Source organism: Xiphophorus maculatus, chromosome 13 (genome assembly GCF_002775205.1).
Source record: "Xiphophorus maculatus strain JP 163 A chromosome 13, X_maculatus-5.0-male, whole genome shotgun sequence".
In the NCBI taxonomy this organism is placed as follows: Eukaryota; Metazoa; Chordata; class Actinopteri; order Cyprinodontiformes; family Poeciliidae; genus Xiphophorus; species Xiphophorus maculatus.
The window spans coordinates 17,644,323-17,659,122 of NC_036455.1; the positions used below are offsets into that span (position 1 = coordinate 17,644,323).

The 14,800-nt window shown below is 41.1% G+C and overlaps 1 protein-coding gene across 1 annotated transcript; it reads left to right on the forward strand.

Moving 5' to 3' along the window:
• Positions 1-12,808, forward strand: topaz1 (testis and ovary specific PAZ domain containing 1). The gene is made up of 19 exons (XM_023344542.1): positions 1-2,190; positions 2,271-2,320; positions 2,409-2,494; positions 3,568-3,614; positions 3,697-3,740; positions 3,867-3,925; positions 4,248-4,334; positions 4,625-4,682; positions 6,850-7,001; positions 7,101-7,193; positions 7,294-7,409; positions 7,505-7,568; positions 7,651-7,822; positions 8,453-8,553; positions 8,627-8,792; positions 11,365-11,517; positions 11,625-11,828; positions 11,903-12,089; positions 12,283-12,808. Exons 1-19 carry the CDS (start codon positions 104-106, stop codon positions 12,503-12,505), a joined length of 4,149 nt encoding a protein of 1,382 aa, XP_023200310.1. The 5' UTR covers positions 1-103; the 3' UTR covers positions 12,506-12,808.
• The last annotated feature ends 1,992 nt before the right edge of the window (positions 12,809-14,800 follow it).

The following is a 14,800-nucleotide window of genomic DNA, read 5'->3' on the forward strand; positions in this document are numbered from 1 at the left end:
TAATAAGTACCCCAAAGTAACACTTTGCGACATTGCAGCAACATATGACATATGCAGTCACAATTGCGGTTACATTTTACCAGGTGATCTCAAGAACAAGAAGATGCGTTGCTTCAAGCGGGACATGAGGGCTGGATTTAGAATTTGGCCCACTTGTATAGGGCATAACAGTGAGCAAGGTGGTGAGGCTAAAAATAGCACCAGCAGTGTGCAGAGTGGAAACAGCATCTGTCAGGCTGAAAGTCTGACAGAACAACACAAACACCCAGAAGAAGGCACAGCATCGGAGGTCTCAGAGACGCCTTCAAAGCATTTCTACAATGGCTGGACGGATGTAGACACCACTACTCCTGCTTCTCTCTTAAAAAGCAAACACACAGAAGAAGGCGAGATCAGGACTTGTGTGTTGGACCAATATCATCTGGACGATGCTGGACTTGGATCTGACCCGATTGCTTTGGAGATTCACAGAGACAAAAGAATGAAGCTTGGGGACGGAGTTGAGTGCAGCAGAGTTTGTTGCACGGCCTTGAAAGGACCTGATCAGACTATTTTCAGTCCCACTGAAAATGATGTATTTCAAATATCACCAGTGCTGTTCAGTGAGAATGATGAGGTGAACGTGGACGAACCGGAGTTTTTCACTTGCCAGAGAGTAAGGCCGTATTTTAGGAAACTACCTATTTCGTGTGCGCGAACTTACATGTCCTGGCCTTTTCCAAATAGTCAGCCGAAATGTAATGTTGGTGCTTCTGCCACAGCCTGTTCAGAGACGGGTTCATCACAAAGGAGCCCCATTGACTCTATGACAAAGAATTCAAACCTGCCTAGTTCATCCACAGCAGAAGACCACAACATGACAAACCTGAGGACAGCGCAACAATCTGTGCAGGCTGGAAAATCTGTAGCCCGTCTTCATTGTCGTTCCGTTCCATCTTCAGGCCCAGGTCGGCTTAGTATGGAGCCGGATGTTGGAGATGGATCAACTTTTCTGTTGAACCGCCTTGAAATGAACAGCTCCACCTTGACTACTACCACCCACTCAGTGCTCAGTCTGTGTGACTGGGAAGGATCCTCTGCTTTGTCTAATTCATCAGATCCATCATCAAGCGGCCTTTCTTCCACAAAGTTTTCTCCGCTCCCTTCAACGTTCCTATCAAGGAAAATCCAAAACACTGCGGGGAAAACGGTTGAGGAACCCCAACTCTCCGCATGTGGTCCTGCATCCTTTGCACTTCCAAACAACTCTTACCAGAGCCTTGTATCCTCCATCGGCTTCAGTTGTGACCAGAACAACAACGATGAATGTCTCCCAATGAAGAGCCCACCCAGACTGGAACCATATGACGCAAGTTTGTTCAACCCAAAACATTTGTGCAACTTCCCCAGACAAAACTATGTGGACTTTGACTCTGATGGGTTTCTGCTTCCACCAGAGCTCTCCCCCATCACCTCTCCATATAGGCACATTTTAGGGTGTACCTCATTCGAAAGCCTGGAAATATTGGAAGATGAGGAGGTTATGAACAAAGATGAAACACCAACAGATTTTTACCTGCTGCAAGTGGCTAATGGCAACACTGAGACCTCCAGTACTTCTTCTGAACACTCCAGCAAAGAAATGGAAGGCGCTACAAGTCCCAGTACTCCGACTGACATCACCGCTTTCAAATTGTTGTCTTCTCCCAGCAACACTGAAGTGGATGGTGATGAGGGTATAAAGAAAACTTTAGATGACTCAGAGAAAAAAGTTGAGGACGTTAAAAGAAGTCTCAAGCAAGTTTCCTTTGGTCCTAAAGTACAGGCAACCGTTGGCTCGAATGTCCCGACCGAAAGCAGCCCATCTCCCAGCAGCCATAGTGAGGAACACACAGAAGAAGAAGACGAAGAAGAGCAGTGCTCTTCTACAGAAGAGGAGTCGAGCTCTTACAACACGGAAGACGACCAAAGAGAAGCAGAGGGGACCAAAGAACGGGAGTCTGACGTTTTGGACGAGTTCACAGCTTACGAACAGGATATCTTGCTCGTCAACCTTGGGCAGGAGGATCCGGAACTGTTTGAAAATCTGCCACAGAAGAGCCTGCTAAACCTGGGCCCCGTCAGGGACACCGCGGCTCCTAAAAAGAAACTAATCCCGGCAATAAAGTTTTCATCCAAGACAACCAAGTCATCATCAGCGTTTGATCAAAAGTAAGGACTCCTGTGTTTCTACATCATATAGGCTACAAGTGGTTTCTCCATGTACTAAATGAAAGGTATTTGTGTTTCAGAGTGACACCAGTTACAGTCGATCTTCATGACAACTGTACTGATATTGCAGGTAGGAATTCTGGATACGTTTTATGTTTTTTGTGGCCATTTTTGAACGTTTTTCTACTCTATTTCATGGACAAACTAATATGTTACAGAGGAGATGGAAAGCAGACCATGGAGACCTCGGTGTAGCAACATAACTACCAAAAATCAAAATCCATGCCATCAAAGCGAACATCTGGTAATGTAACTGGAGGGAGTCCTCTTGCTCTTTATTGTGTCTCATACAGAGCCCCTCATTTCTCTGGCGTTTTAAATTTTGAGCATTTTATTGAAAAAACATCAGAAATGTTTGAGAAAGCGCCCTAGTGGATAAATGTTCTCCATGTGGGCAGAGAAAAAGAGCAGAATGCTTTACATCAGTATAAAGTTACATTTGATCATGCAGATTTCATTACGAAAACTCGTTTAATCCATTTAAACTGAATTGAAGTGGATCACTGCATTTTAGTTTTTTGGTCAAAATGTCTCGGTATTAAATCAACGTAATATTACCGGTTTTGTGGATTTTAAAAAGTACTTGCACTCCTTCAATTTTATTTCCCAACATTTTGTCACATTGTCACCACAAACGTTGATGCATTTTATTGTTGACTGAATGCGGCAGATCAAAACAAAGCATAACTGTGATGTTAGCTTGATGTTCTTTTATATTTATCTCTACGGGTTAATAATTTGTCTCGGCCAGCTTTGAAAACCCAGTGACGGACATTTTTTCCAATTTTCCTTACAAAATAACTAAATTACTGTCGGATTGAATGAAGAGTACTTTTTTTTTTTTTTCAGCGCCTGACAGTTTTTTTTATTTTTCCATGTTTGTCCTCCATCCACCTTCCCATCGATTTTAACCTGCATCCCTGTTTAAGAAAAGAGCACCACTGCATGATTTACCACCATTTAAAATTTTTTTTGGCATACATATACTATATTTGTTTGTGCTAGGATAGAATATTTTCTTTTTGGTCTCATCCAACCACACCACCTTCTTCCACGTCTGCCATGTTTTTTCTGACTAACTTCACGCAGGATTTCATACGGCTTCCTTCTTGCCACTCTTCCAGAAAAGTCAGATTTGTGATGTGCAAATGATTGTTGGCTTAGGTTTGGATTGGTACAGCTATCGCATAAAACGCCTAGAAAAAGAAAAAATCCATTGAGGTTTTTGATGTTTTAATGTGACAAAGTGACACATTTAAATGGATGCGAGTACTTTGTCACTGTAGAAGGTTACCTGTGTTGCATGTTTTCAAACAGGGACGATCTGATAGAAACAACATTAAAATGGATGGATCCCTGGAAAGGTATTCCTTCGCACAATTCACATGCTGGACTCTTTCAATACAGATAAATTGGTGTTAATCTCATCTGTGTGTGTTTGTTCAGTAATTTCGGTCGTCTCATCCATCCACATGTGACCTCAAGATTAGGCAAGTGGGAATAAGAAGATCAAAAGTGATCTTTTCTTTTTCACTGATGACTTTTTATTTATTTAATAGAAAGGTCAGGTCCAAGTGAATAACGCCTCACATCTGGCTCTTCTGCTCCTTCCACAGGACGGTGTATGAGAAACCCGGCTAACCTGGCAGATTTTAGGCATCAGAAATCAAATGAAGTAAGTATTTCTATATTGGGGGGAAAAAAAGACTGCTTTAACTTTATTTTTTAATACTTAAATAAGTGAATTCTACAACAATGTATTTCTTTATTTGGCTTAAAACGATCCATCTAACAAAACATAATTTGGTCTGATATGAATTGGCACATTTTCGTTTTTATGCTTCAAACCTAATGGCTGCTTTTGGAAAAAATGCGTTTAAAAAAAACAAGCAAAAGCGGCAAACAATAGTGCAATTCATTCAGCTAACTAAATGACTGTTTTGCTGATTCTTGTAATGGACTCCTCTGTGTAATGGAGCAAATCTTCTAATCCTCAGTACTGCAGACAGTACTTCAGTGAATCGCTGTCCTGTGGCTTCAAAATGTGTCGCTTCCAGCATCTACCGGCGGAGGGGGACGAGAAGGTACGTCCGGCGAAACGCGTTCGTTCTCAGCTCAGACACTTTGTGCCGAAGTAGGAATCCACTGGATCTCTCTAGAGACCGTTTATTACTTCATCTCAGAAGGAATCCATCATGTAATTTTACCATAAAAGAATTCTTTCCATGTTTAAAGGCTGCTAGGTTTGCATCCTTGTTTAGATGTTTGTTGATCACAGGAGGTATATCACCCTCTGCTGTGCTGTTGGTGTCGTTGCACATTTTCAGAGACTGTAAATTATCCTTTTTTTTCTCCTTTTCTCTCTTTCTTCTAGTTCTGTGTTGATATGGTGACGAAGTTCGCCAAAAATCCAGTGTGCCTCCAGAAAGCTGGTCAGTATCCTTTCAATGCAAAGTTTTCACTTTTTCTCAAACAGCTGTTCAAGTGCTCTGCAAAAGGATTTCCTTTTTTTCTGTCTTCAGAAGACATCTTATTAGCAAACCTGATCTACTTCTGGGGCTGCACAGTGGCGCAGTTGGTAGCACTGTTGCCTTGCAGCAAGAAGGTCCTGGGTTCGATTCCCGGCTGGGGAGTTTTCTGAATGGAGTTTGCATGTTCTCCCTGTGCATGCGTGGGTTCTCTCCGGGTTCTCTGGCTTCCTCCCACAGTCCAAAAACATGACTGTCAGGTTAATTGGTCTCTCTCTCTAAATTCTCCCTAGGTGTGAGTGTGTGTGTGAATGGTTGTTTGTCCTGTATGTCTCTGTGTTGCCCTGCGACAGACTGGCGACTTGTCCAGGGTGTACCCCGCCTCTCGCCCAGAACGTAGCTGGAAATCGGCACCAGCAACCCTCCCGACCCCATTAGGGACAAAGGATGGATGGATGGGTCTACTTCTGTGTAGCTTAATCTCAGTAAAAGCAACAGAGGTCTATTAAAAAGAATTGGTGAACGAACAGAATCATGACGATCAAATTTTTCAGCAGACAGGTCAGAGAGAATGGCATCATGAAGTTAGAAAAACAACACAATTGTTTTGAGGTTGAACGTCTCACATTGTCATGTTCAACTGATCACCAGAAAATTTTAAGTTTTTGTGTTTTTTTATTTTTTTGCACAACTGCAAACCTGGTAGCTGCAGAGAAGCTTCACATATCAGCAAATTTGGGCTATATGGAATAAAAAGCAGAAAAAACAATGCCAGTATACTCTAAGTGATGTATGAGACAGAGCTAAACCTTTTCACCTAGATGCAAAACACTTTATTGTCACCTAAATGCATCATTTCCATTATGTTTTGGGATATTTTTAAATAATTTTTTCCAGAAACAACTGACAATCAGGTCAAAGTTGATTTGACTGGTTGGCATTAAATAAAAAGAGCCCTGCTGAACGAAATCTTTCATGATGTTTTCACACTTGCTAGTCCAGTAGACTCGGTTTGATCGGGAAACAAAATTACGACATTTCGTACAGTACAGACCAAAAGTTTGGACACACCTTCTAATTCAATGGGTTTTCTTTATTTTCATGACTATTTATAAGGCAAGAAATCCCACTTATTAACCTGACAGGGCAGGTTGACCTATGAAGTGAAAACCATTTCAGGTGACGACCTCTTGGAGCTCATCAAGAAAATGCAGAGTGTGTGCAAAGCAGTAATCACAGCAAAAGGTTGCTACTTTGAAGAAACTAGAATATAAGGGCTATTTTCAGTTGTTTTACACTTTTTTGTTTAGTGCATATTTCCACATGTGTTATTCATAGTTTTGATGCCTTCAGTGTGAATCTACAATGTCAATAGTCATGAAAATAAAGGAAACTCATTGAATTAAAAGGTGTGTCCAAACTTTTGGTCTGTACTGTACGTTTTCAGTTGGTGTGGTTCACTGTCACACCACACTATGACAAATTAACTAAACACTTTCAAAAACCTGTTCACCTCCTCACCAGTGGTGGCGCTGCACCAAGAACCACTGAAGAAAAAAAAACAGCACGAAAACCTCTGAAGAAGAAACGAGTGCACCTTCCTTCTTCACAAAATGTAAACAAAGATGTAGCAGCGACACATTTTAGCGGTGTAAGATTTTTCTTCTGTTTCTGGTAAAAGATCACAAGCCATTTCTGTCGCTAACACTGGACTCTCACATTTGTTATGGTTATACTTACCCAGAATGCCCTTGATTGTAGTCCGCTTCCTGCTTTTGAAGCAGTCTCTGGTCCCCTTGGTGTTCACATACGTATTCGAACTGCGCCAGAGTTCACTTCAGTCGAACAGAGACGGACAGGATTTCCCTTTTTTTTTTTTTTTTTTTTTTTGTGCACATCAAAATTCGATTGCATGTTCACACCTACCCAAACTTTTTAGATTTTATTTGTGAAGCATTGTGAAAGCAGTGTTTTGGTTTTCAACCGCTTTCTAAAGATCTATCACAGAAAATCTCAATTAAAATACACTGAAATTCATGTTTATAATGAGACAAAAAAATTCTCATAACCACTGCAAGGTTCAGTGGAGTTCAGAAGCATGTATGTTTTTTTTTCCACCTGCCCCCTCCAGGCGCTGTGTTTACCGGTTACTACCAGAACAGTCCACCGGGGGCATATTTCTCCATGCCGGTCCTCCTCACCCTGCTCTGGGCTCTGCTGAAAGCCGGCATGATGTCCAACGTCTTCTCAGTCCTCCGCGTCAGCTTGGCCCACAACATAGTGGTCAGTGCAGCAGTCATGTATGTAACATAATCCAGCGTGTTGCCTACGAGACGGCAGGGGGAACATCGCGTGATTTAACCCTCTCCTGTCCTCCTCCAGCCGGGCCACGAGTTCCTGCTGGCTCTCTTTAACTACGTGAGGGACAAGGATCTCATGAACTTCGTGCCTGAACTGATGCAGCTCACATTCAAGGTGTCTCAGTTCGTTCATCCTCGGGTTTGCCGTCGAGTCTGTGTTTTGTTTGTTTTTATGTGAATGGGGGAATTTCTGTTGCTGTTTTGTTTGACAACAGATGGCCAGCGTCGGTTTGGAGCTGAGCTTGGACTGCATAGACAACGTAAAACACAGCCCCATGTTTCAGCAGGTGGCTCATCACAACTCGCACGTCGCTCTGGGTGGAAACCACAAGTCAGTAACACTTCAGGTTTTACTCATGATTTTAGCTGCTGTAGTTCCTAATCGTTTGTATAATAACGTAAAAACTTGTGATCTAACTCGTTTAGCTCGCCTGCCTGCGTGCAGAGTCCTGAGTATCTCAATTTAGTGCATGGGATTGTTGAAATAGAGGTTAGTTCTGTTTGATTTTTGGGTCATCCCTAAGGATTACACTGTTTCTTATTCTATTTATTCATATCATCCATGTTGTCAGCTTTGTGCCAAGCAGGAAGACTGGAAACGGATGGGAGAGGTGTACAGGTCCATCTGCCAGTTCAGCCAACACCCAAACCAGGTGGAGCGAATCAGCGGCCGCATTGCTATAGCGCTTCTGTCTGAGAGCAAAGACAAGGTCTCACTGCCTTACGCTGCTTTCGCGGAGACAGGTGAACGTTCTCAATAATGTGTTTAGTTCTTGGTACTCTTCCTTTATGTTTTTAAATGCACAGTACACGTTTTACTTCTTTTTTTTTTTTTTTCGTTGTAGAAAGTTTATTTTTTCTTCTGCTTCACTACCTTCAATTCAGTTACAGATTTGCTCAGAACTTTGTCGCTATTCCGCTAATGTCGCAAAAACCAAATTTTGCAATTTGTGGTGTTTCCATTGGATAATAATCTCAATTAAAATCAGATGTGAGTAAATTTGTTCACGCGATAAACCTTGGAAAAAAAAAAAAAAAATGCTGCAACTACTTCCTGTCGTCGTCTTCTTCGCGGTTTGCGCCAGTGGCGGCATCTGGTTGTTGATCATGTGTTTCCATTGCAGTTTTGAAAAATAAACCAATTGCAATACAGCCGGAAAACCACCTCATCCTATTGGCATTTTTTTTCTTTTCCAAAATTGGCATGTTTCCCTTTAACAACTTTATTTTCAAAATACCAAATTGCGTTGCTATATGGTCAATGGAAACGCAGCTCCAGTTGGATAATGGATATAATCCCAACCTTTGTGGCAGAAAATGGATACTTTTTCTAGGCACCGAAATGATTGCAATTTTTTTTTTCTTTTTTATTAGTGCGCCAAAACGAAAGTGAGGAGAATCTGGTGAAGACTTTTGTGGGCAGAATCGGAGTGTCTTTGATGTTGAGATACCACAAAAATCACCACTGGATTAAGGTAACAAGCCGCTCCGCTTCTCTCCTGCGTTTCTCCAGCTTTCTTCCGTTCGGTTAATGATGTCCACATGCAGGGCCGCATAGTGGTGGAGGTGATGTCCGCCTTAAAAGTCGACTACACAACACTGAAGAGCTTATTTGGGAACGAGGACGGAGCGTCGCGCTGCTGCCTGATCACTGTGGCAACGGAGCTCTTCTTCCTGAGTGGGAGTGTGGAGGGAGCGCTAAACACACTCCGAGGTAACGCTGCCTGTCCGGACTCTCATCAGATCTCAGACAATTATAACTGAAGCTGATCCTCTTGGGCAAATCAGCTTCCAGTTGGCTGAATATAAAACGAAAAGTAGGTTAGCTTTGGGGGTGCAACTTCAGTAATCGATTCTGCTGATGATTAATTGGATACAAAAATGAGCGCATTCGGCAGATATTTATTTAACCACATAAACCTTTTTACACAATACGAGAAATACATTAAAAGGTGGAAAACAAATATACGAAAATAAACATTGTATTGCCTAAAGATACAAAAACACAGCATATTTTACTATACACTCAATCATTTGTGGAGAAGGATCCAGCTGCAGCTAAAGAAATGCTTCCAATAACATACTTAACGCTAATACAATGTGGGGCTAATCTGTTTTTTGATTAACCAATTAATTAGGTAGCAAAAGGTTCTTAATGCTAGATCTCATTTATTTATTTTTACAAAGTTTGAACAAGGTAAAGCTGAAAACCTTTCCACTTGGACTTCTGGGTGAAAGATTTTTTTTTGTTTTTTTTAATGCAAAGTGTACTGTATGTCGTTTTTGTATGTCGTAATTACTAAGAGTTTTGTTCTTTCAACAAATGACCTTTTAATAATTTTGCATATTCCAGTTAACAATTAATTAATTGATTACAAAATTAGTTGAAGATTATTTCAATAATCAATTAATCCCGATTAATCGTTTCTCGCTTAGAACAGATTATTAAAAAAAAGTTAAATTAAGTTCCTTATAGTATTATCAGAATGTTATTAGGCCAGGGGTCGGCAACCCAAAATGTTGAAAGAGACAAAAAAAACACAAATCTGTCTGGAGCCGCAAAAAATTAAAGCCTTATATAAGGCTTATAATAAAGGCAAAACAGGCTTTAAGTGTTTATATTAGCCTATTATCAAAACGACTAAGTGTATACATAATTACCATTCATGATTAAATGTTTATTTTCCCTGCAGTGCGTCCTGAATGACGCACCACATGACTCTGTTGTACAATGATGCTTTAAGTTCACCTTCTGTTACAATATTAATGTTTTATGTTTCGTTGCATTGATCAAATTAAAGAAATGTAATAAAGAAATCAGATTTTTGATGTAATTTTTATTATGAAGATTCGACAGGAAAAGGGTCATTTTTTCATTTTGGAACTCGGGAAAATCTGCTCCCATGTGCAGTTTGCATAACGACGATCGCTCTTTGTAAATGATCACGTTAAGTGTGGGATCGAACACACAACAAAACGGAACCCGCAGGTATAATATAAAGCAGTAGCTTTTTGAAAAGGTAAAGTATATAAAATAAAATTAAAACACTTTAAGTTTGATTTCTCTGCAAATGCCAAGCAAGTCAGTGCAATGGTAAGACAATAGCAGCATCTCTTCTCTTTTGACATGCAGCCATCCTCTGACCTGAGCAACAAAACACAATAATATCGCTAAAACACAATACTATCGCTAGGTGTCATTCTAAATATATACTGACAAAAATCACTAATCAATTTATAAAAACAACCACTTTGTTACTAAATATACAGTATGTGCCTAAGACAGGATTGTGTTCTTACGTGTTTAATGTAACTTCTGTTTACAGACATCACTGGACAGCTTCTCAACATCGAGCTTGTAAGATGTAACTTTAATCTTCATGCGGCAGCTAATGTAGCGCCTTCCCTGGAAATGTCTTTCCACATTACCGTATTTTTCGGACTATAAGCTGTTACTTTGTCCCCACACTTTGAACAATGTGGCTTATAGCCCGGTGCGGCTTATATATATACATATATATATATACCGTATACACGTTTCCAGTTTTTTTTTTTTGTAGGTGCGGCTTACAGTAAGGTGCGCTCTATAGTCCAGAAAGTACTGTATTTTTCTTATTTGACAACTTCTCGCTACAGAACAAATTCAGGTAATCCTTCCACATTGGCAATGAATGCAAATGATTCGGTCCAAGAATTGTAGAATCTCTCCTCGGTTATTTTTCCCCTAAGCTCTCCATGGCCCACCACACCCATCGGTTTGTTTACAACAGCCACCTGCCCCAGCTGGAAGAAACGTCACAGGCTATGACGCAAATCTTCGTTGACAGAAATGTTGAAATTTAATATTTATTCTACACATTTTTATAGCATTGGAAAACGTTAAGAATGATTGTGTCATGTTTGTCCTCCTACAAAAACCATGTTAAAACAAAAAATATATTTCCCACCCCCATCTTTTTCCATTTTCAAACATTTTTGAAAAAGTTCCAGAGAGCCACTAGGCAGCGCTACAGAGCCGCGGGTTACCGACCCCCATATTAGGCCAGCAAAAAAGGATTTAGCATATTAATGGAAAGTTTAGAAAAACAGTGTAAAGCAAAGTCCATTCAAGAGTTTGGGTGATTCCAGAACCAGAGGCTTGACTGGGTCGTACCTGGAGAAAAAGGACTACATTGTTGTAACAAGAGTTCCCATTTTGAATTAAATTACTGACATAAATGAAACCTTTTCATGACATTCTAATTTGAGATGTTCTTGTAGTTGAGTTTGGGAATTCGTCCCTGCAGAACACAACTGGTTCCTGAGTTCGGGTTTGTGGCCGTGCGAGCCCACTGATCTGGAGGGCAGGACTAATCTGCTGAGGCGTCTGTCTGGGAAAACCTCTCACCGGGACACCTTGGAGGTCCTCTGTAATCTGCCAGGAGTTAAGGAACCCAGCGGTGTGTGTGTGTTTGTGTGTGTGTGTGAGCGGTTTTGAACATTTCCTAGTATTTGGATTTGATCTTACTGATGCTTTCAGACATTTCCTCCCCCCTCCTACCTCCAGACCTTATAGACATCTCCAGGTACAGTCCTATGTTTACGTCTCACCTTCAAGTGTGTGTGGAGAGACAGATTCTACCTGTAGCGTCAGACCTGCTGGACTTCATGCTGAGTAAACAGCTGGCTGTCGATCACTCACTGCTGCAGATGCTACTCGAGAAACTGGGCAGGCAAAACCTGTGGCTGCGGGCGCGGGAAGTCTTCAAACGTAAAGATCACTGCCCCGTAAAAATCTCATTATTAGCTGTTTAAAACCTCAGAGTTTCCGTGTTAATCCCCCAGATTCTCTGAGTGCGGGCTACTACCCTGACGTATCGGCTGCCCCTGGTTTGATGGCGCTGGTCGTACCCTGTCAGCTCGGCGAGGTGGAGCTCGCTCTCGCCTTGGAGATGTTTGTTGCCTTCAATGCGTCAGCCATTCTTCCTCTTTCAGACACCGCCTCTTCTTCCCTCAGCATCACTCTAAAAAGGTACGTCGATGCTTTTGCAGGGTTTTACGAAAGTGCTTGATCGGCCAAAAAAACCGCAATCGGCGCACCGCTAAAAATCACCAATAAAATACATCAAACTTTTTTTATTTGGAGTTGACAAAATGTGAAAGAGTTTTATTTTTGAAGGCCGCACTCTGTGGTCTCACTGTGCTCTGCATGGCCTCTCCTGCAGGACTCAAACCTGCGAGGGGGAGTACATCTCGGCAGGTAACCGGCTTCTCTCCGCAGCTTGCCTGCCCCAGCCCAAACTCACTGTCCGCTACACAGCGGTCAACTCCTCCCAGGAGCAGCTGTTCAGGCTGGACGTTCCCTCCGCGCGCCGCTGGCTCCGCCACAATCACTTGTGGGCCAGCGAGATGTGGACGCAACGACCCAAAAGTGTCAACCCCAACTGACCTCGGTAACTATTTTCACGTCTTCTTGCGTTCCAGCGTCCGTGAACGCTCCGAGAAACATCAATGAAATCAGGTAGAACGGCGTGTTTCTGTTCTAGTTCTACATTTCTTTTCTTCCTTACACACATGGCGACCCAGTCGCAGGAAATCACAACCAAAGACTGATGCCAGATGATCATACTTTTTATGTTCATGTTTATTTAAAGCTCTTTATTTTCCTGAGGTAGTTTTGTTGGCTTTCACTCAGAGTTTTAAGGGAGCAGCTTAGAATTTTATTTCTTGCGGGGAACAATCACATGTAATTTTTTGGGGGGGTGGAGTGGGTGTTACAGTGTTATCTGTATATAAAATAATTAAATATGTATTTATATGACCACATTATGTTGCCGTATTGTTTGTTACAATCAAAACTGTTGCTTGTTCAGGACCTGTAATTTACAATTTCTTTGAATTAAGTTTTTTATTAAAAGTTTACTTCTTTATGTGGGTGTGTGTATTCATAGTGGTGCTGTCAATCACACTAGCGCTGTGATTAATCATGCTTAAATATGCAAAATTGTTTAAAGCATGTTTTATTCTCTGAAACATTTCAGGTTTTCATGTTCAGGAATATTTAAAAGGAGTAATTTGTTTCAAACATCATTTAGAGACGTTAACTATAAACTGGCGGTGCTTCGGCGGAAGGATACTTCACCCTTGCAATAAGTATGCTACTTTGGTTTTATCCAAACGCGAATCGCTGTTTCTTTTAGTTTTTAAATAATTTTTTAGCAATAGTGTACTGTGACAGTGATCTGAAGGGGGGAAGAGATGCGGCAGAGGAAACGAGGACTGGAGTTGAACTCGGGACGTCCACGTCGAGGTTTGTGTACCTAACGCTAACCGCAGTGGGTTTTTTATTTATTTATTTAGTTTTCATAATTATTTATTTTAAAAGATAATTTTGCGGCTTTTCCATTTATCAGTTTGACTCTCCTGGCTCATCTTTTGACTCGTTTTTGCGGTCCTGCATTGTTGAACGTAGTACAACCGCGTAACGCGCTGCTGTGAACTAAAAAAGAAACCCTCCGCGGGAGAGAGTCTTGGGTCAAAATAGGTAGTGCGATTGATGTGCATTGTCTGATATTAACATATAAACATGTTTTGTAGATTAATGGCATGCGTCAACGTTGGCAGCCCTAATTTCTAGAAAACATTTTTCACATGAAATCAAATAATCAAAATGGATAGATTAATTCTAACCTTCCTGACCTGAATATAGCTCCACTTGTTAAAGTTGGAACTGTTGGGTCTTGACCTTTGTTAATGACGCAGGATGTGAGGTATGTCTTGAGGAAAATATGCTCAGCAGTTCTCCTGAAAGTGGGTTTGAACCCGGTGTCAGACTGAAAAGCTACATGTCAGACTTTACACGCCTCGGCACGTTAAAGGTCATAACCGCAGAGGTGAGGCGTGGTGGGTGAATTTGTCCAGAGAAAGTCGAGCTCAAGTCTACAAAATTGCATCTGAACAAGGCATGAACTCTAAAACAGTCCTAAACAAGATGCAATGCAACTTCTTTTTTATATATATAAAGAAGATTGCTACTTTGAAAACAAACATGTCAGCACAAGCATCTTTTAGCAACATGGTAGTGGAGGAGTGGTGATTTGGGCACGTCAGGGTTTAATCATCACTCCCTCTGTAAACCAGGACTCCTCTGTACGTCACGTTGCATCTGAATGTCCAAACATGGACCGAGTTGTGATAACTCATCTAAAGTTTTGACCTCAGCCTGACTGAAATGCTTGGGGGGGAAAAAAACAGAAGTTGTTTTCGAAAGAATGCCATCAACGTCAAACTGATAAAGACGAGTGGGTCGAAATTCCTTCCCCGTGATCTCACAGGTGAGTTCACACCAGAGACTATTTGTGTTTTTAAGTTTCATGAGTAAATAAATCCCGTGGTGCGTTTAGCTTTTGACAATACAACAAGATGTTTTGTTTTGATAAAACCTAAATTCCTCATATTTTTTATTAAACTGAAACAGAATTCACCCTTTCAGGTGTAAAAGGTTTGAGTTGAACTGTGGTGCCTTGCCAAAGCATTTATAACTTTTGTCACTTTTTGAGCACAAAACTTCAATGAACTTCAATGGTTTCTTTAAAACGGAACAAAACTTATTTTATTTACATTGTGTTCAGCGCCTTTAAGTTATGATATTCCGATGTGAAACCCAATTCATCCGATTCACTTCAATCGGATGAGTTGAAGTGAAATGGTAGACAGACTGCACCTGTATGTAATTTAATGTGA

Bases quoted from the DNA above. Each gene is read 5' to 3' on its own strand.
- topaz1 (XM_023344542.1), top strand. From the start codon at position 104: ATGCGTTGCTTCAAGCGGGACATGAGGGCTGGATTTAGAATTTGGCCC. The intron at 3,926-4,247 runs GTAAGTATTTCT...TCTAATCCTCAG, and splicing joins GGCATCAGAAATCAAATGAA to TACTGCAGACAGTACTTCAG. The intron at 7,194-7,293 runs GTGTCTCAGTTC...GTTTGACAACAG, and splicing joins TGATGCAGCTCACATTCAAG to ATGGCCAGCGTCGGTTTGGA.